This window comes from Ceratotherium simum, chromosome 16, assembly GCF_057802395.1.
Source record: "Ceratotherium simum simum isolate JZ-2026a chromosome 16, ASM5780239v1, whole genome shotgun sequence".
Lineage (NCBI taxonomy): Eukaryota > Metazoa > Chordata > Mammalia > Perissodactyla > Rhinocerotidae > Ceratotherium > Ceratotherium simum.
The window spans coordinates 42,939,353-42,960,202 of record NC_141915.1 but is presented as its reverse complement, the minus strand read 5'-3'; the positions used below and the strand labels follow the sequence as shown (position 1 = coordinate 42,960,202).

Genomic DNA, 20,850 nt, shown 5'->3' with positions numbered 1-20,850 from the left:
ACTGAGCAAATCCGAGTAAAGTAAGGAGTTCAGTTAATAATAATATATCAGTACTGGTTCTTTAATTGTGACAAATCTACCATACTAATATAAGATGGTAATAACAGGGGAAACTGGGTGTGGGGTATATGGGAACTCCCTGTAATATCTTTGCAATCATTCTGTAAATCTAAAACTGTCTAAAAGAAAAAGTTTCTAAAGAAAGAGAGAGAGAAAGCAAACGAATAGCTTGGCTCTGCCCTGGCCAAAGCACCACGGGCAGGACAGATAGGACAAGGAGCAGTGAGAGTGGGAAGGAGAGGGAGGTGGGGGAAGCAGGCAACTGCTTTATTTCAGAACAAGGCACCACAGCCACACCCCTGCCCCCGCACCCGGCAGCCTGGGGCACAGGTGAGCTGAGCAGCTACAGGTCTCAGGAGACAAAGCAGAGGGAAATCTGAGTATGTTCCTTTGCTGTCCAGAGGGACAGGTCGCCACTGCTGTGGTGTGGCTCCTTCAGCTCCTCAACTGTCCAGGGAAGAGGGAGCAAAGGGACTAGGCTCAGTGTCCTCTAAAGTCAAACTGAGGTGGGAGCGTGACACACCTTCCCTGTTGGCAGGAGGAGAGGATGCACCCAAGGGCTTGGAGGACAGCAGGGCTGGAGGGCATTCCTGGGTCAAGTTCTGGTAAGCCAAAGGAAAACCCAAAGTGAAGGCAGTGCAGAATCCACGGAATGTTCTCGGGGAAAGCGTCCAGGGTGGGAGCAACCACAGAAGCCCTGAGCTTTGCCTATGCTCCAATGGTGCTGGTCTTCCTCTCTCCCTCAGACACAGTCAGACACAACCAGAGCCTTGCTTGGGTGCTGAGAGGCTGCCTGCTCATGGTGGGTGCCCTGCCTCGGAGCAGTCCCAACTGCTGGTCCCACAGAAGAAGTCCTCAGGGAGCTCACTCAGGAGTCCATCCAGGTCATCTGCAGGGGGATGGAGACAGTGGGTAGACTTAGTGGTAACATTAGGGCTCCATGTGCCTCACAGGTCCAAAGCTCCTGCCCTTCACAAGGGCCTGGACCTGGCGTCACAGTCGGGGAGGTGGCTCCCCCTGGGCAGTGGTACCTGTGCTAACGGGCCTGAAGCTGACCTAACTTCCATCTTCCCTCTGCTCCCCACATACCCACACACAACAAAAGGCAGGGGCAAAATGCCTGGGCCCTTCTGCTGAGAGAGAGGCTCCCCCTGGGTCTCAGTGGTTTCTCTCTTTCCATCCAGAGGCACAGTGCCTGAGCAGAAAGGCTTCAGAGGTTCCCCAGTGCAACCCTCTCATTGGACAGAGGGAGAAACAAGGCTGAGAAAAGCCATTAGATGCGTTCAGAATCACACAGTTCATTAATCCGGTTTCTTATCTGAAGAGTGGGAGACATCACCCGCTTCCCCAAAGTGCCTTTGTGGGTGTAGGGAACAAAAGTAACTATTCCTGACTGCAGTTCTCAGACGGGGTGCTTATGTCTGAGAACTTGGAAATAGAGCTGACCTCAGTAATCCCTGTTGCTACTATTATTAACAACAGCAGCTAACACTTACTGAGTGCTTGCTCTGTGCCAGGCACAGGGCCACACGTGTCATACTCATCACTTCATTTACGTCCCACAGTACCCCTTCATAGGGTATCTCATGGTAGTCCTGTTACAATCCTCACTTTACCTGAGAGAACAGGGCTTAAAGAGGTCAAACAACTTGCCCAAGGTGAGCCTACTCAGGCTCCATTTGACGCCGGAACCACGGCTTCCAAGCAGAAAACTCCTGCTTAATGGATGGGATCAGGCAGCCCAGGAGTAAGTCAGACTGGAAACTACACCTCCGAGCCTAGCTCCCAGTCTGGCACAGGGCACTCGAAAAACACTGCTGCTGGAAGGATAGAAGTCAGTTTGGGGGCATTGAAATTTTAATTACAGTGACCAGCACTGTACTCAGGGAAGTAGGACTGACATTTGCCCCTCACTAGCTACACTGTGACTGTTTGGAGATACACTATGTTAAATGGAGGGGAATGTGCAGTCAGTGTGGGCCTAGCAAACTGGGAATCAGAGTAAGAATCAGTATTTGTGTCTCCAAGCCCTGTCCAGCCACCACTAGAGCTGCCTGCTTGAGAGGTCTGTCCCTACAGTGGAGATGTGACACCAACCACAATATTCTACAGGCAACTCTCCTCGCTCTTATTCCATGACCACCAGCAACCTTCTGATGATGGTTTGGCATGTCATCAAGCTTACTTACAAGGAGAGAGTACAAGATTCCAGAGAAGATTCCAGCTAAGGGGTAGATACTTTTTCATAGGATATAAATAAATGGGCTTTGTGGTTTATCCGTTGGTTTACCGCGAATTTGGTTAATGTGGAGACACCTACCCATAATCCCATGAAATTTGGGGCCAGGCAGGGTTGAATTTATGGAAGCAAAAAGCTAAGGACCAGACCTGGACTGTGTCAGCTTCACCTGGTGATGCGGCCTCCTGAGGAACAAGTTGGCCTTCCCCTAAGGGGTCTGTATTTGGGCCCCTCAGGTCTGTATCCTGGTCAAACATGGATGTTTGACTCCTCAGCACTGCCTGGAGGGCCTCTGAGCTTAGTCAGGATGGGAAATCTCTCTGTGGTCTGGCCATCAGGCCACAGAAGACTCAAGGTGTGGCACAAGGATGTACCAGTCCATCTCCTCCTGTGGCTAACAGCACTTGGCCTGGAAATGGGGGAGACTTGTGGATCACACTCTATTTGCTTTATGTGGCCCCATCACACTGCGAATTAGTTTGTGGCCTGCAGCCTTGCCAGAGAAGACATCACATCTGATTTCTATAAGATTCCACAAAATCCAAAGATTCACAGGAGGAACAAGATGCAGCCAGAAGAAGCTGGCTGAGCTTTTTTTTTTTTGAGGAAGATCAGCCCTGAGCTAACATCCATGCTAATCCTCCTCTTTTTTTTTTTTTGCTGAGGAAGACTGGCCCTGAGCTAACATCTATTAGCCAATCCACCTCCTTTTTTTTTCCTCAAAGCCCCAGTAGATAGTTGTATGTCATAGTTGCACATCCTTTTAGTTGCTGTATGTGGGACGTGGCCTCAGCATGGCCGGAGAAGTGGTGCGTCGGTGCGCGCCCGGGATCCGAACCCGGGCCACCAGGAGCGGAGCGCACGCACTTAACCACTAAGCCACGGGGCCGGCCCTGGCTGAGCTATTCAAGAGGAAATAGAAGGAGAACTTCTTTTGCTCCTGGGTGGGCTGACTGCCTTACCAGCTTCTGGGAGTTCTTCCTCAGGGGATGCCTCTGCCTCTGGGTTCTCTGCTGTTCTGAGGCCTTTCCCGGGCTTCACAGTCTCGTGCTGGAGGCTGCCATGGAAGCTTCCTGGATCCTGGGGACAGAGGATCTGGTTACCAATGCCTGTGCCCTGAAATCTGTCTGGAAAGTACCATCTCCACCTAGACAACCTCAAAGAAAGAGATGGGGACTCAGAAAAGATAGGACTGAGGAGTGTGGCAGGGGCCAGTCACCCAGGCCCATGCTGTGGGGAGGGAGCTAAAACGCCAAACACCTCAAACAGCAGAGAATTAAAAAAATAAAACAAAAACAAAACTTTTTTGGCTGATTTTCTCTCCTAATTCTGTTGGTATCTGATGTTTTAAGGAATCTATATAGCTGGAGCAGAGAGTGAAGAGGCCATTCAGAAATACATTGAGGAGTTAGCCTGGGATTAAAAATTAGCTGTTGACAACCTCCAAACTAGCTAATATATGATACGTTATTAAAATTAGTAATTAAGGGCCGGCCCAGTGGCATAGCAGTTAAGTCTGTGTGCTCCACTTTGGCAGCCCGGCGTTCACCGGTTCGGATCCCAGGCACAGACTGATGCACCACTTGTCAAGCCATGCTGTGGCGGCGTCCCATATAAAGTAGAGGAAGATGGGCACAGATGTTAGCCCAGGGCCAATCTTCCTTAGCAAAAAAGAAGAGGATTGGCAATGGATGTTAGCTCAGGGCTAGTCTTCCTCACACACACACACACACACACACACACAAAAGAAAAGAAAACTAGTAATTAAACCACTAACCATGGTTATCCCTAGGGAATGGGAGTGGGGAAGGGTGTTTTACGTTTTGCTTTATTCTGTAGCATTTCAATTTTTTTCAATAAGTATGGATGACTTGAAATTTAAAAGAAAAATAGAGATGATTTTTTAGATGTGGAGGGATTTTGAGAGAATGTGGAAGGTTAAGGGGGAAGATGAGGGAAATGGAAATAGCAACTTAGAGCTAAAGGTGTAACTTGACTAGAAGTCATCGAGTCTAACCCACTCATTTTATAGATGAAACAACAGCAGGGGAAGGGACAGGACTTGCCCAAGGTCACATTACAAATTACCAGCAAAGCAGGAACATGGCCCAGGTCTCCTGAGCCCCAGACCAGGCCATGACAACAGCCCAGGATCCCAGGGAGGGTGGGGGTGGCCACAGAGGGGATGCTGTGTGCCAAGTCAAGGTCGGGCTCTGCACTCTCACCCTGGAGTAGAGCTGCCTGGAACCCCAGTCTCCTTCAGTTCCCAAATGGGGTGTCCCTACCTCAGTTCTGTGTGGGTGCCCCCTCACCTAGCAGAGGCAGAGGCCAGGAGGGAAGCCACAGAGCAAGTGCTGGCTCCCCTACAGGCCATTTGTAGCTCACTGTTCTCTGCACTGCCACCTGTAGCAGATCTGACCCTCAGTCACTTACTGAGAGCCACCACCCCCTGGCAGACCCTAAACTTGGTTAGTTCTCAAGTGACTCCTATCCTCTCCGACGTTCAAACCTGACATCAGACACTCAGGGATCACCAAGAAACCAGCTGCTCCTCTAGGTCCTGTTACTGTGCCATCTGGCAGGCGGCTAGATCAGGGACAGGAGGAGATGGCCCTGTCCCCAAAGGCATCTCTTCATCTCAGGGCAATTGCCCCCTTCACACCTCTACTCCCCAGGGTGGAAGAGGAGAAAACATCAGACGATCCAGGCAGAAAGCAGCTCTACCAGTCCCCATTCCATCCTGCTCCTCTTACCTTGGGGAAGGGCTGCGATGGCTTGAAGAAGTTCCCATCCCCAGAATCTGGGCTGTAAATATGGACCAGGTTGTTGGGCGTCACATTGAGGTAGTGATTTCGGAGTGAAGGAGAAAACACTCCAACCTGGAGTCAAGGAAGGTGAAGGTAAATGCCCTGACAGAGCACTAGGTGCCGCCAGATGGCCACCTGGTCCCCACCTGCCTCTCCCTTGGTGGCCTCTGCACCAGGGTCACACAATCACTCCTGCCCCAGCCCTGGTGCCAGAGTAGAACCACTTACCACACCCTCCATCCCCATCCATCCCCAAAGACTGGGAGTCAGGCCTGTACTCAGCTCCAGTAAGCCAGGGTCTAGCACCAGCCCAGTCACTCCTTACCTGAGTACTGGGAGGGAAGGCAGCCAGACAACTCGGGGGCCTTCCCTAGGGCAGAAGGGGTAGAGAGCAGGTCTCTATCTGGAGCTCCCCCTACCTGCTTTAGCACCAGCACCGAGCCAGGCTTCAGCTCATTCTGGCGGGTCTCAAGCAGCAACCTGTGCACTGTGCCCTGTATCTCTCCTGCAAACACCACATGGCTCATCAGTCTCAGGGTCAAGGACAGCACAGCAACTGGTTTGGGCCCTGGCTGGGAAGTGGGCTGCACAATGCCTCAATTTTACCATCTGCAAATGGGAGGGTGACTTCTCACCTCCTGACCTCAACAGAGGCCACTCATCAGACACTCCCAGGACCTAACTCCTCACCCGTAGGGTCCTTGAAAACCACACTGGCGTCCACTGTGCTCCGAGTCAGGGACTTGACCATCACTGCCATGTTGGGGACCTTGTTCCTGGGAAGCTGCTTCAGGGCTGCCTGGTTACAAGGAGAGGCATTTGCTGAGCCAACCATGTCCCACCTGTAAGGTTTCCTAGTGTGCCAGGGCACACCAGGGGGTGGGAGGAGGGCAGAGTACAGGTGTGGTGATGATCTTCCTTTGTGGAGGGCAAAGGGGCAGTTTAAAGGGCTCAACCCATCTCCTTCTGGCAGACCCTAAGCTGGCAGGTCCTTCATTTCTCTGCTACTGCCTCCTTTCTTTTGTGTATGTTTTTATGTAGCGCTCCATCATGGCAGGCCACAGGCAGGGATATGTTAGTACATGTGCAAGCACATGTACTAACATGTGCTTGCACATGACCCTTGACCTCTGGGGAACTCTAAGTGTAGCAGTGTGCTTACCCCACCCATCCAGGGCCTAGATGTGTAGAGACACGTCCATAACTGACGCTCACTTTCTACCTGTGCCCAGTACTGTGGATGGTAGTGAAAAGGTAGGTGAATAGGAGATACAACCAAAGGGACTTCATGCTGCTGCTCAGAGACGGGCCTGGGGTCAGAGGGAGCAAACAGACAGCCCCTTTCTGAAGGTGGAGTAGGGCAGCAGTGAAAGGGTGAAAGGAATAAAAGTGGTCTTCCCTTTGGGCCTTGGCACCCAGGACCCTTACCTTCCGCAGCACCATGACGATGCTGTAGGTACAGAGGAAGCAGGTGGGGTCTCTCTCATCCAGGCCCAGAGCAGATTTCATGGTCAGCCAGGGCCCTTGCCCAAAATCCTCCTCCACTGATGCCTGGGAACTAGTAACGATCTGGCACCACAGAGCAGAGGGGGAACCTGCATTAATGGGTCCACCTTGCCCCAGACCTTGACTGAAACAGGATGGGGGTGGGGTGAAGAGGAAGGGCGAATTCCCTGTAGTGTAGTGGCCACAGTCTTTCCTTTCATTTGTCTCCAAGCTCAGAAAATGGTAAGTTGGGGCCGGCCCTGTGGCGTAGCGGTTAAGTGTGTGCGCTCCGCTGATGGCGGCCTGGGTTCAGATCCCGGGTGCGCACCGATGCACCGCTTGTCAGGCCATGCTGTGGCGGCATCCCACATAAAGTAGAGGAAGATCGGCACAGCTGTTAGCTCGGTGCCAGTCTTCCTCAGCAAAAAAGAGGAGGATTGGCATGGATGTTAGCTCAGGGCTGATCTTCCTCACAAAAAAAAAAACAAGAAAAAGAAAATGGTACGTGAAATCTTGTTACATATCACATCTTTCACTTAGCAGCAATAGCAAAGGTGCTCTTTATTTTATTTTATTTTAAATCAGGTCCTGACTTTACATTGAAGCAAAAGGCTATCCATGCTTGTCTCTTGTAACAGACTTGAAAAGTCTTAGGGCTAGGGAGCCCTCACATACATTTACAGGCTTCCAGAGTGCCTTAGTCATTTTTTTTTTTTTTTAATTTTTAATTAATTAATTAATTTATTTTTCCCCCAAAGCCCCAGCAGATAGTTGTATGTCATAGCCGCACATCCTTCTAGCTGCTGCATGTGGGACACGGCCCCAGCATGGCCGGAGAAGCCGTGCATCGGTGCGGGCCAGGGATCTGAACCCGGGATGCCAGCAGCGGAGCTCACGCACTTAACCGCTAAGCCATGGGGCCGGCCCAGCCTTAGTCATTTTGAAACAGTCATATTTTATTTGGGATGCCTCTGGCTTTGACTATTAACCTTCTTATAGTAGAATACGCTTTGAATCCAGGTGAGTATTTACTGCTCTGGATCTGAAATGGACTAGTGGATCTGCAGAGCTGCAGCAAAGAGAAAAAGTGCTAGAGAGAATTAAAAGTAAAAGTGGTTCTGAGGGCAGAGCAGGTCAACCAGAATCCCAGGGAGGAGGGAGGCTGGGTCTCACCCACCAAAACGGAACCCACTGGAGGCAAGATGAAGGCAGTTCTTTTCCAGCTCAATTCCCAGAAACCTGAGAGGAAGGGTTCCTGAGATACAAATTCCTAATATGTATTACACTCTCCTCCCTGAGGGAAGATGGAGGTAGCTGGGCCTTTCTTTCTTAGATGGGAAAGAAGGCTGGACCCATGGCCTCGGTTAACGCCTGGTTGGCATCAGGCTAGGCTTTACTTTATGTCAGTAAAATGCCACCTCCCCAAACTGCCTTCCCCAAATTCTCTTTGGTGTGTGACCCCCAGGAACAGGCCTAGCAGCATCGACTCCTGATTCTTAACTCCTGAAACATGCAGGGATGTCTCTCCCTCTTCAATGATGCTGGGAAGTCAACATTTGCACAGAAATAGTTACCTCTGTCCGGAATTTAGCCAGAGCACCATGAGTTGGAGTCTGGGGCGTAGAGACCATGATCTCCTCCAGATTTTTCCCACTGTGCTAGAGGGGGAGAGAAGGAGAAGGCGAAAGCAAGCTCAGCAGCTGTTATTTACAAGTACAGCTTCTTGTCTGGGTTACATAATGAGTTCAGGAAACTATCAGGGACAATTAACACATTACATCTCTCCTAACGAAGTCTCAGGAGCCTCGTTGGCAGCTCAAAAAAGACGCTTTGGGATCGTTTTGGGAATGTGAGGAAGCTGGAGCAGGCCCAGGAGCAAAACCCAGGGTTTCCTGAAGGGGGCAATGACCCTAATAGAGAGGCTTGTGATATGCAAAGGGGCAGCTTTCCCCCAAGTCCCTTCTCAGGGACCTAACCCTTCACTCCAGAGATCCAGCCCAGGAGGAATGTAGATGGCCTCCTCGGATTTCTCTTAAAGTGCTAGGGAAGAGCAAGTAACAGGTAGAAGTTGTTTTAAACATCCTTAAAATGTGAGGAGAGGGGTGCACCTATCACAATCAGACCATATCCTCAGAGTCCAGTTCTCTGGGATCTGATCCAAGACTAGGCTGATGGATCCTGTCTCTCTACCACTGCTGAAATCCAAACTCTCAGCACAGCCCCAGCCTCCCCACGTTGACCCCACCCACCAGCCACATCCAAGAGCACTCATGCCTCTGTGCCTTTGCACATGTTCTTCCCTGTCTTCCCACTGTTGGAATGTCCTCCAGAGCACAGCCTTCCAACACACACCAGTTAACCTCCTATTCATCCATCAAACCCCACTCAGCAAGTTCAAGGAGCCCAGTGTCTCCTCAGCACCCAGGGAATGACCTCTACTCACACTGTGCATTTTATGTATAATCACTTGTTTACATTGGCATCTTCTACTACACTGTATGCTCCTTAGGACAGGAACTATTTCTATTTTAATCTCTATATTCCCAGTTCCAAGCAAATTGCCCAAAACATACAAGTCCTTAGCAAATATAAGTGAATGCAGGGGGCCGGCCCCGTGGCTTAGTGGTTAAGTGCACGCGCTCTACTCCTGGCGGCCCAGGTTCGAATCCGGGCGTGCACCAACGCACCGCTTGTCCCGCCATGCTGAGGCGGCATCCCACATACAACAACTAGAAGGATGTGCAACTATGACATACAACTATCTACTGGGGCTTTGGGGAGAAAAAGGGGAAAAGAAAAAAAAAAATAAGTGAATGCATCTTCCTGCTCCAGTGCCAGCAAATAGTAGGTGCTCAATAAATGAATGAAAATTGTCAAGTTCTCAGAGCCTTAAGCACCTCTCTCATGAGTGGTTTTTCAAGCATTCAATTCTTCCTTCCCACATCCTCTGACTTCCTCCACAGCTTTGAAAACCTTCCCTCTCTGCACTTCCTTCCCTCATTCCCCCCAGGAGTGAAGATATTCCGGGATTGGACAGTGCTGGAACTCTGCTTCTCTCTCTTGCTCCCCAACGCGCTAGATAGCTCCGGCTTCTGTAGAGAGAAGCTGTCACTCACCTGGTGAGGTAGGATGCCTGCTGGGCCAGGGAAGCGGCGTGTTTTGGTGCGGGTAGAGGTGCGGGTGGGCCGCTGGGGTGTCCGGTTGGCAGCAGTGACCAGCTGCACCAGGTGGTTGGTAACGATGGGCGTCTGCAGAGCTGCTTGGGGAACCAGGGAGGAACGGGGACTCTTTGGGGTGCCGAAAGGAGACTTGACAGAAGACACTGGAGCTCGGGGTCGTATGGGCCCCTGAGAAAATAATCCAGAGATAGTCCTTGAGGGAGTAGAACCGCTTGAGTTGGGAGTTCGTAGTCCGGGAAAACGAGGTTTGCCACTTAAGCAGGCACTTGGAGACTGGAATGGCTGACTGGGGAAATGATTTTGAGGGCTGCTCTGAACAGGCCCGCCAGCAGCTTGGAGAGGCTGGGGTGCTCGAAGAAGGGGACTTTGGGGACAGACTTCCCTGGGGGGTTGCTGAGCAGGCACTGTTGAGGCAGTTGGCATAGAAAGGTTACCCGCAGCACCAGGTCTCAAGCGGGGCTGTGGAGTCCTACAGTGGACACCAAGATCTGGAGGCTCATTCCAGGCTGACATGACACCAGTTATGTGGGTGGCAGGCAGGGACCCCTTTCGGCAAGATCTGCTCACATCAGCTACCCGGGCCTTTTTAGCTAATACTGAGTCCTCCTGCTGCCAAGTGGGCAGGATTCCTGTGGCCTCACTGCTGACTCCAAGTTCCAGTTCCATGCCAGGCCCCTCCAGCTCCAGGCTTGCCAGGACCTTATCAAATTCATCTTGTTCAGACCCCTCGAAGCCACCAATCACCTGCTGTTGGCTCTCAAAGGTGAGCAGGGGGTGAGAGACTGAGAACTGGGGTCTTGCTGGCTCTTTGAGCACTTCTGTCAGTGTCACTTTTCTCTGATTGCCAGTCCAGCTGCTCGAAGTCGAGACAGGCCTTAGGGGGGCTGTTGCTGTGGAAGGTGGACCCCCGGAGGCCTTAGGCATGCTGGAGGTAGGAAGGCGGAGTCCCAGGGCTGGCAGGCCCAAAGCCTCTGAAGGAGCAGTGGAACATGCTGGCAGCTGCCCGGAAGACTGTGCCTGCACAGTCTCCTGTGGCCTGGAAGAGACAGGTCTCAGGCACCCAGCATTCATAGGCCGTGAGCCAGCAAACTGGTTCTCTGCATCCTCCACGGCAGACAAGAAATCCTACAAACAAGCAGAGACAGTGGGTCTTGGCATCTGGAAATCAAGAAACATTCTGCTTTTACTGTTTCAGGTATGTGGTGTGTATGTATGTGCAGATACATACAAGCAAGAAACCAAGGTGTGAAGGGTAATGGCGGAGTCTCTCACCACCTTTGACCTTGCCCATGAGCCCACCACCAGGCTTCTACCAGAAACATTCTAAGGTAAGTCTTCAGGTAGCTTCTCTCTTTCTTCAGTCTCTGGTTAGGGGGATGTCTGGGGTGGGCAGCTGAGGAGCAGCAGGAGAAGCAAATGTACCAGGGCACCAAGGAGTCAAACAAATCACCCAAGGTCACACACCCATCTCAAGGAAATGCTTTCTGGTGTCCAGCCTGTGCAACAGGGATCTATCCAGCTGGTCGTGCTGCCTGTCCTCACCCCCACCACACACATACACACACAGCCTTCAGTAAGCCAGAGAGGACCTGGATCCAGCAAAATAGGCAGAAGTTAAATATAGCTTTTCAGGCAAGTTAAATTAAGTATGGATTCCAGTTGGGAAGCAAGGTGAGATTGACACCTTCAAGAGCAACAGACCTGTTCCGAGGGTGTTTTTGAGTCAGAACTGCTGATTTAACTGACAGGAAGGTCCCCTCCACCTCCACCACCTGCTGCTGCATTGGAGTGTCTGGGCTAGGAAAGGTTTTTTCCTGCTTTGCGTATTATCAGGAGAGCAGCGTACTCCAGTAGGACTACCTTAGGACTTAGCAATAATAATAATAATATCAGAATTACAGCAGCAATAAAATCCTGATGACCCTGGGGGTGGATGGATCCCTTTTTTCCTGAAGAGCTCACTCTCAGACATGATGTCATCTGCCTTGGGAAGGGAGAAAGGGACTGGTCATGGAACAGAAACTTGAGTTCTCAGAGTCCTTCACTCTTAATTCCATCACCAGCCTAGCAGTCCTACCAGCACCTGGTAAAACCCAAGAGGGTCACTTTTTTTTTTTTAAAGATTTTATTTTATTTTATTTATTTTCCCCCCCAAAGCCCCAGTAGATAGTTGTATGTCATAGTTGCACATCCTTCTAGTTGCTGTATGTGGGACTCGGCCTCAGGATGGACAGAGAAGTGGTGCCTCGGTGCGCACCCGGGATCCGAACCCGGGCCACCAGCATCAGAGCGCGCGCACTTAACCACCAAGCCACGGGGCCGGCCCCCAAGAGGGTCACTTTAACAGTCACTTTTTCAGGCTGTAATTACACATCTCCAAAGCTGAAAGACAAGGACATATTTCCTTGACAAAGCTGGCAAATGTTTTTTTTTGAATTTTATTTATTTATTTATTTATCCCCCCCCCACAAAGCCCCAGTAGATAGTTGTATGTCATAGCTGCACATCCTTCTAGTTGCTGTACGTGGGACGCGGCCTCAGCATGGCGGAAGAAGCAGTGCATCAGCGTGCGCCGGGATCCGAACCCGGGCCGCCAGCAGCGGAGCGCGCGCACTTAACAGCTAAGCCACGGGGCCAGCCCATAAAGCTGGCAATTTTGAATTATCTGTAAAAACAAAACTCAAGTCCCCAAGTGATAACAAAAACATCTAACATTTGAAACCTCACTGGGTACCAGGTACCATGTAAACATTTTACCAGAATTCTCTCAATGAATTCTCACAATGGCCCTATGAATAGGTACTATTATTATTCCTGTTTTATGGATGCAGACACTGAGACTCAGAGAGGTTAAATAACTTCACAGAACCAGGACTAACCCATATGTGCCCTTGTCACTATGTCTTAGGCCCTCAATGAACAAGATAGCCAGAGACCGATTTTTAAGAGGTCTAAGGAAGGTCTATGTTTCCCGTCAAACCTCAGGTTCCAAAAGCCTCAAAGGAAAGGGAGTGTGGGGCTGAGGCTGCCAGCAGGGTCCCAGGTGCAGCTTTCACAACCACCCTAGGAGCAAATTAGGCATCTGGACAAATTCTTTTTTTTTTTTTTGTGAGGAAGATCGGCCCTGAGCTAACATCCGATGCCAATCCTCCTCTTTTTGCTGAGGAAGATTGGCCCTGGGCTAACATCTGTGCCCATCTTCCTTTACTTTATATGGGATGCCGCCACAGCATGGCTTGACAAGCGGTGCATTGGTGCGCACCCAGGATCTGAACCTGCGAACCCCAGGGCTGCTGAAGTGGAGCACGCGCACTTAACCAGTGCCACCAGGCCGGCCCCTGGATGAATTCTAAACATGATTCTTAAAGCAAAGCACTAGGAGAAAAAAGTAGGTTTGAATGGCTTGTCATTGATAAAACAGAGCAACTCTATTCTATAAACGTAGTTTAGTAGTTTCCATGTATGTTAGACTGGAGTCAGGAGCCCAAGACCTCATTCTCGCTGTCGGTGCTGTATTCTTAAGCAGGTTAATTTACCTTTTTGGTCTTTATTCACTTAAATACTGCCTTTTTTTTTTTCCTTTTTTTTTGGTGAGGAAGATTGGCCCCGAGCTAACATCTGTTGCCAATCCCCCTCTTTTTGCTGAGGAAGATTAGCCCTGAGCTAACATCTGTGCCATTCTCCTCTATTTCATATGTGGGACACCACCACAGCATGGCTTGATGAGCGGTGCAGAGGTCTGCACCGGGATTCGAACGTGCGAACCCCGGGCCACCAAAGCGGAGCATGTGAACTTAACCACTGTGCCACCGGGCCAGCCCCAAATCCTGCCTCTTTCTGAAAAAGATTTGAGGTAGCAATTTCGGGCCTCCCAGATGAAACTATATCCATTGGATCTGAGCAGTAAGGGAGCTGTGGAGATCAGCAGTTCAGTGGTCTCTGGCTGCACCGAGATTAGAAATACTCCTGCTTGGGCCCATCCCCAGAAATTCTGATTTAATGGGTATGTCGTAGGGCCTCGAAAGGGGTGATTCTAACATGCCAGCTTCAGATCTAGTCTAATCCCTTATCTTCTGAGGAGAGAGAGGGAAAGGAAGAGCATTTGAGGAAGAATAACGCCCCTCATATTGCAGAAGAGAAAATGCAAGGCCAAAGGACAAAGTAATTTGCTCTGGCTCATATACCCAGTTGGTGACCCCAGGACTCCTGCTGTTTAGTAACTGTGCTGTCTTTGGCTCTCCATAAACTTTCTTCCCACCTCAAGTATGTCATTATAAGGGTGAATCAAATCATCCACATGACACAGCTTCCAGGCAAAGCCCTTATAATTTAAGGTACGACAATTAGGTAGCTCATCTCTCTGGTTTTTTATTTGTTTCTAAGACAGTTAAGTAGGTTGTTTACGTTTTCATCATTTCTCAGCCTCTCACAGACAAAAAAGACATATGTGTCAAGTAAAAGGAAGGAGACTGGGGAAGACTGCTACAAAATGTTCTGGGCCTGGGTGTTTATGGCTTAAGACCTCCGCTGCCATCTCTAATCACCAACACTTCCTTACCTCGTCTTCAAACTCCTCTTCCACAGCAAACAGCTTCTGCAAACTGCATGCCTGAAAGGAAAACAAAGCAATTGAGGCTGGAGGAGAAATACCGTTTGCAAGTACATTCTGTCCTCACTGTGTTTTTTTTCCCAATTCTAACAAAACCATCAGGTGTACAGTTTTTTGCTAGTGTTGGGGAGGAATAAGGGATGAGGAGAGAAGAGATGAGATTTACTTAAAGACTTAGATGATTTAGAATCCTTTCTTGTAAAATAATCCTCTCAGGTCCATCAGCATTAATCTTGGAAGAGGGGGGAGAAGGCAAACGGAAGGCTGCCAAAGGGAGCATAGGTCATTCTTTAGACTCAGCAGTGTGCACATGGGCCTAAGGATTTTGCAACATCCCAAAGGTTTGGCCTGAGGAAGCTTTGTCAAACATATGAGACACTACCACAAATCCAAGCATGCCCCAGCACAGTGGCCTTGTTTCTGAAAGCCAAGCCAGCAGTTTCCTTCTGTCTAATCCAACGCCCAAAGGCTAGGATCCGGGAGGGTGGGATGCCCCAGTCCACAATTCCTTCTTTCTAGGCAGCAGGGCTGCTGTGGCCAGCTCTTAGATGTGTCAAACGCAGAGCCAGGGGCTGTGCCTAACCCCAGATGCCAAAGCAGCAAGAGCTACAGTTAGGGATACCTACCCCCAAGTGTCCCCGGATCAGAGTGGACGGGTTGGGGAGAGGGGGTCGGGTTCAGGAGGCATGACGTTAGGCGCACGGGGAAGGATGAACAGGAGTTCGCCAAGAGGGGATGGAAGGCAACAGGAGGGAAACTGAGGCCCAGAAGAAAGTGAGAGGAGAGAGCCTTCCCAGGGTCTCCGGGGCGTCCATGCTAGAGCCCAGGTCTCCCGACCCCACCGAGCTCTCACCAAAACCTAACCCTAACACGGCCCGGGCCCTGCAGCTCGCACGTGAGGGGCTGGAACCCGGAGGGCAGTTCCCGCGGCCGGGGGACCAGGCGGCCCGGAGGCCCGAGCGCGGCATTACCATGGCGACGGCGGGCGTGGGCCGGCCCGGCAGGCCCCCACTCCAGGGGTCGCCGGGGCCTCGGACTTGGCCGGGGGAGGGTCGGAGTCCGGGCGACGGTATCTCTGGGGCAAAGTCGGAGAGGTCTCTGCGACCCAGGCAGGGGCCGCGGGAGGGTCGCCGGGAAGCTGGAGGCCGCCGCCCTAGACCGCATTCGAAGCCGCCGCCACTCCAGCGTCTCCGCCCTCTTAAAGGGGCGGGCCTATTTCTATCCCGCCGACACAAAGATCCTCCGTCCTCCAGTCTTCCGCCCCGGCCTTAAAGGGAACTGGATGAGCTCTCGGTCGCCCCCCAGCGGCCCCTCGGGCCCAGTCGGCTGGTTTAACACGCATTCAGGTGAGAGCAAGGCTGGGAATGTTGGGCCAGTTATGCCCAATCCCTCCCACCCTGCTTTCTTCCGTTAAGCACGCTAGGGACTGAGTACTAGATCGTGACTCTCGTTCACACCAGAATCCACCCTGTTGGTTGTCTGTCCATCTATCCATCCATCTATTCTTTTTTATTTATTTTTTTTATTTTTTTCCCCCAAAGCCCCAGTAGACAGTTGTATGTCATAGCTGCACATCCTTCTAGTTGCTGTACGTGGGACACGGCCTCAGCATGGCTGGAGAAGCAGTGCGTTGGTGCGCCCCCAGGATCTGAACCCCGGCTGCCAGCAGCAGAGCGCGAGAACTTAACCGCTAAGCCACGGGGCCGCGCCCCCCCCCCAGGGGCCGCGCCCCCCCATCTATTCTTACAGCACATATTTATTAACATCCCTCCTCTATCACAACACTCTATTTCCTTCTCAGCATTTTTCATAATTTATAATTGTCATGGTTTACATCTTAATTATGTGTCGTCCTCACTCAAATATGAGCTCCATGAGGGCAGGGGCCTTGTCTGGCTTGTTTAACTTTGTATCCCCAGCACTTAGCACAATGCTCAATAGAGTTATTGAATGACACAATGACTACTCTGTATTGGGATAGAGAAATGAATAAGACTCCTTGTGCCCTCAAGTTCAGGAACAAGTTAGGGAGATACAGATCAAAAGATAGAATCCAGGAGAGTTGTGCAGAGATAGGCAGGGGCCCAATTTTCATCACTAAAGCCTGCTGTGGTTACTGACCCTCAGTCTGACCTCAGTTTCCCTTTTTGCTTGTCAAGCGAGAGCTAGCTGGAGTGACAGCTAGGGTTGCATAGTTTTAAGGACTCAAAAGGCAGGAGGAAGGTAGCTGACTTGAGTTCTTAATGATCTGATCTGGACCAACCCTAGATCTTTCCCAGGGTGGCCTGGTCTGACCTGACCTCTGGGCAGCCTATGGCTTCCATCACAGCTTTATGTGGACCAGTTAACCTGTCATATGTCAGAATGGAGGCCAGAATAGAGATGGGAAAGGGAACCTGGATGCTTAACTCTCATCCAAGTTAGGAATTCCCTCAAGGCCTCTGTGCTTCTGAGCTGGGGGACAAAACCCCAACCCTCCTATTTACAGGCCTCCTCTCCCCACAGGAATCCCAGGTGCAGCTCATCCTGCCCAGATGTGGATAGTCCTGGAGACCCAGTTACAGGGCTCCCTGTGGCTCTGGACTCTGTCAGCTCCAGCAGAAGGAAGATCACAGACTGCAAAAGGTCAAGAGGAATCATAACAGCTCCTATCCACACTGTAGTTTGCAGCTTCCAATTTTAACTACTAACTCATTTTGTCTTCACAAAGATCCCGTGAAGAGTGAGAGGCAGGTATTACTTTACAAATTAGGAAACTGAGGCTCAGAGGGGGAAGGGACTCCCTCAGGGTCACAGAGTCACTCAGTGGTGGACCTTCTGGGTGGAAATCCTGTGCTTTCTCCTCCATCACCTTTCTAAGTTAAATGAACTTGGCATCTCCTGCCCCCGCCTCCTGTTAGAACCTGGATGGGGGTGGAGACAGTGGCTGGAGCAAATGGAAAACGTCGACCTGGGACATTTTAGAGAGCGGCTGTCAGGACACAGTAAAGAGGCTGTCTGTGATTTGAGAGTTGGGAAGGATGCCCATCCTGAAGGGTTCTCCCCCAAATCAAATGTCTTCTCTTTCCTAACACTGTCATCTGAAGGAAAAGGCAAAGACCGGGTCTCCACAGTGATGGGGCCTAGGTCCACTTATTTTTCCTCTTAGAAGAGGGGTTAGTGGGCTTAACTCTAATAACCAGGCTCGAGGATAATGAAGACTTAGACCAAAAAGGAAGGAGTGCGTTTAGGGAAAGGGAGAAGTGGGTGCTGGGACTTGGGCTGGAGGACCCGTACCAGAAGACGCCAGAACCCCAGCTGTGAAGTGGGTACAAAGGAGAGTGAGTGTAACAAGGAGGTCTTAGAAGCACTCTGATTTAACCCATAAAAATAGCAGCCAGTCCTTCCTGAGCACTTTCTGGGTTCCAGGTAAGGTTCTGGGCACTTCACATGTATCAACTCACTTAATCATTGTAACAAGCTTTGACTTCTGCTTTACAGGGGAGGAAAGGGTCAATGTCTTGCCCAAGTTCACATAGCTAATAGGTGGTGGAACTGGATGATGAAGCAGGCAGTCTGACTCCAGCGTCCACAGGCTTAACTACTATGTTGTTCTGCTGCTTAGAATTCCAAGGAACTGTATTCTTAACCTGGGGCTTCAGGGAATATAAGTCCCCTGTAATTATGTGCAAAACATCATGTGCCTATGCACGTGTGCCTTGTTCTGAGAGAGAATCCATGACTTTCATCACATTTTCATGGGTCAGAAGCCTCTTGCCTTGCTCTTTCTCGGGACCAGGATACACCCTAACCCCTCATTCCCCTCCATCCTTCAACTTGTCCAGATGCCTTACACTCTACATCAGGCCTTACCATCTCCTGCCTGGACTTTGCAGTAGCCTCCTGCATGACCTCCCTGGTTCAAGCTTTCCTTCCTTCTGTCCATCTTTCTAAAATGCAAATTGGATACTATTTTTCCACTGTAAAAATTCTTCAATCCCTCCCGGTCACTAGAGCATGACATACAATATCCCTAGGGCCTGCAATGCCCTGGCATCTGCTTCCCTGCCCTATCTCATCTCTCAACCAACCTCCAGTCAGTACCAATCCCTCTCCACCCCACTCATTCTTCATGCCCCAGGTCACATGCTGCCACCTCTAAGAAGCCTTCCTTAACTGCCCCAGGCAGACCAAGGTGCCCTTCTCCTTGGTTCCCTGCACTTTGGGACTACCTCTGTTATAGCCTGGGTCTCTTCTTTGCCCTGTATTGTCTTCAAGTTTCCCTCATACCTCCCAGCTGGACTTCGAAGTCCCTCAGGGCAATGGCTGTGGCTTTTCACTTTTGTGAACCAGCATTTGGCGCAGAACCTGCCACATGGGAGACACTCAGCAAGCATTTGTTGAATAACTTAATGCCATTTGTCAGGAGGGAGTGGGAATGAGTCTGGGCAGCTCCATGCTCACTTCCGCAGCAAATACTTGCAGTGGCTGGATAAGGAGCCTCATCTTCTTAGGCACAAAGGAAAGCACACATGGAGTCTGTGTGTGTGTGTGTGTGTGTGTGTTTGGAGATAGCGTGCTGCATTGGTTGTGGAGTTAGACAAATCTTAATTTTTAATTTTTTTTGTGTGTGTGAGGAAGATCAGCCCTGAGCTAACATCCATGCTAATCCTCCTCTTTTTGCTGAGGAAGACCAGCTCTGAGCTAACATCTATTGCCAATCCTCCTCCTTTTTTCCCCCAAAGCCCAGTAGATAGTTGTATGTCATAGTTGCACATCCTTCTAGTTGCTGTATGTGGGACGCAGCCTCAGCATGGCCGAAGAAGCAGTGCGTCAGTGCGCGCCCGGGGTTCCGAACCCGGGCCGCCAGCAGCGGAATGCGCGCACTTAACCGCTAAACCACCAGGCCAGCCCCAGACAAATCTTGGTTCATATTTGACCCTGCTGCTAACTGGCTGTGTGATCTTGAGTAACTTAATTTACCTCTCTGAACCTTAGTTGTCTCATCTATGAAAATGGAATACTACATCTTCCTCACAGGGTTGCTGTGAGATTAAATGAATTAATGCATTGAAATCGCTAACTCCATGCCTGGCACGCTGGCGGGACCTCAACAATGTGGGTTCCCTTCTCCCCTACTTGAGTTTGCAAACATGTGCTGAGATTTATTGTGGGAACCACATGGCTTGAATTTGTATCTCTTCCAGCATATTTCCAAATGCATTTTGCCCTAATTTGTATTTTTATCATATGAACAGTTGTATGCAAATCAGTGTGAGGATGCCTGTGTTTACATGTTTATATTTACATTTGCCTTGGTATGGACAGTGGCATACACCGGAAGTGTCTACATACACTGAGAGTGTTGTGTGGCTGTGTTGGTGGGTGGGTGTCTCACGTTGAGTGAGTATGTGGAATTAAACGTGTGTTGTGTGCTGCATACGAGGGTGGGGTCTGGGTTTACGGGGGTGGGGGAGGGCTGGTCTGTTTGTGTGACTTTGTGAGTGTGAAGGCTGTGTAGACCAGCACTATGGGATAGAACTTTCTGTATGGATGGAAATATTTTCTATCCGTACTGTGCAGTAGAGTAGCCACTAGCCACATGTGTCTATGGAGCACTGAAACGTGGCTAGTAAGACTGAGGAACAGAAGTTATAAGTGTATTCAATTTCAGTTAATTTAAATGTAAATAGCCACAGGTAGACCATAGACAGAAACCTCAAACTTGTTCTCCACAGATCAAGTGGTGTGCATCCCCCACTCTCTTACTACTGAAACCCATCTATCGCATCCCAAGTCCCAACCCCAGCAGGTAGAGGGACCCTCTGGAGCCCCGCCCTCGCGTGTATGCGCGCGAGAGACGTACGGAGGGGGCTGCTGCCGCTTCCCCACCCAACCCCCCAAGTCCCCAGGCAAGCAGTGAATCAGCCTGACAATGAGGTGAGTCATTCATGAACTGCTCGGGGCCGACCCAGCAGGCGGGAAGCAAACGTCAGCCAGCCACCCAGCCCTACCCCCCCAGCACCCTAGTGGGATCGCTCAACCCCACGCACTGCAGATGTTGAAGAAACTGACGCGGACGAATGGAGGCACCAAATCTCATCTCCTCAGCCCCTCCCTCTTGTTTGCAATCCATTCATCCCCCAGCCCCTTTCTCCCCTGGGGTGGCCTGTGAGTCATCCCAAGGTCGATGCCCCCAATCCAACACCCGCCTCCCCAAACCTCTCCCGGTTGGTCTTCCTCCAAGGCTGGAAGGTGGGGGCAGGGAGGCTGGACCTCTGATGGGGTGCCAGAGTCTGCCTTTGGAAGGCAGGCAGACGCACACTGGGCTGTGGGGGTGGGCAGGGCTCAGGGCAAGCTGCAGCCGGCTGAATCTCTGGGAACTGGCATCCAGCTTGCTTGGAGCATCAAGGCATACATGCGGGCAGCAGGGAAAGACTTGCTGAAGCACCTGTGGCTGGTGGTGAGGAGAGGATGGAGGGGGGGCAAGAG

At 50.8% G+C, this 20,850-nt stretch overlaps 1 protein-coding gene across 1 annotated transcript in view; it reads right to left on the bottom strand.

Annotated features, from left to right (window-relative positions):
- Nucleotides 1-28: 28 nt before the first annotated feature.
- Nucleotides 29-20,850, bottom strand: part of HROB (homologous recombination factor with OB-fold) — a 30,103-nt gene continuing 9,281 nt past the window's right edge. The window contains exons 2-11 of the mRNA XM_014789070.2: nucleotides 15,351-15,646; nucleotides 14,329-14,379; nucleotides 9,708-10,895; nucleotides 8,166-8,249; nucleotides 6,535-6,675; nucleotides 5,797-5,905; nucleotides 5,526-5,611; nucleotides 5,053-5,178; nucleotides 3,262-3,379; nucleotides 29-949 (exon numbers count right to left, since the gene is read on the bottom strand). Coding sequence (XP_014644556.2) covers nucleotides 858-949; nucleotides 3,262-3,379; nucleotides 5,053-5,178; nucleotides 5,526-5,611; nucleotides 5,797-5,905; nucleotides 6,535-6,675; nucleotides 8,166-8,249; nucleotides 9,708-10,895; nucleotides 14,329-14,379; nucleotides 15,351-15,646 — 2,291 coding nt within the window. The 3' untranslated portion in view covers nucleotides 29-857. The remainder of the gene's footprint in view (nucleotides 950-3,261; nucleotides 3,380-5,052; nucleotides 5,179-5,525; nucleotides 5,612-5,796; nucleotides 5,906-6,534; nucleotides 6,676-8,165; nucleotides 8,250-9,707; nucleotides 10,896-14,328; nucleotides 14,380-15,350; nucleotides 15,647-20,850) is intronic.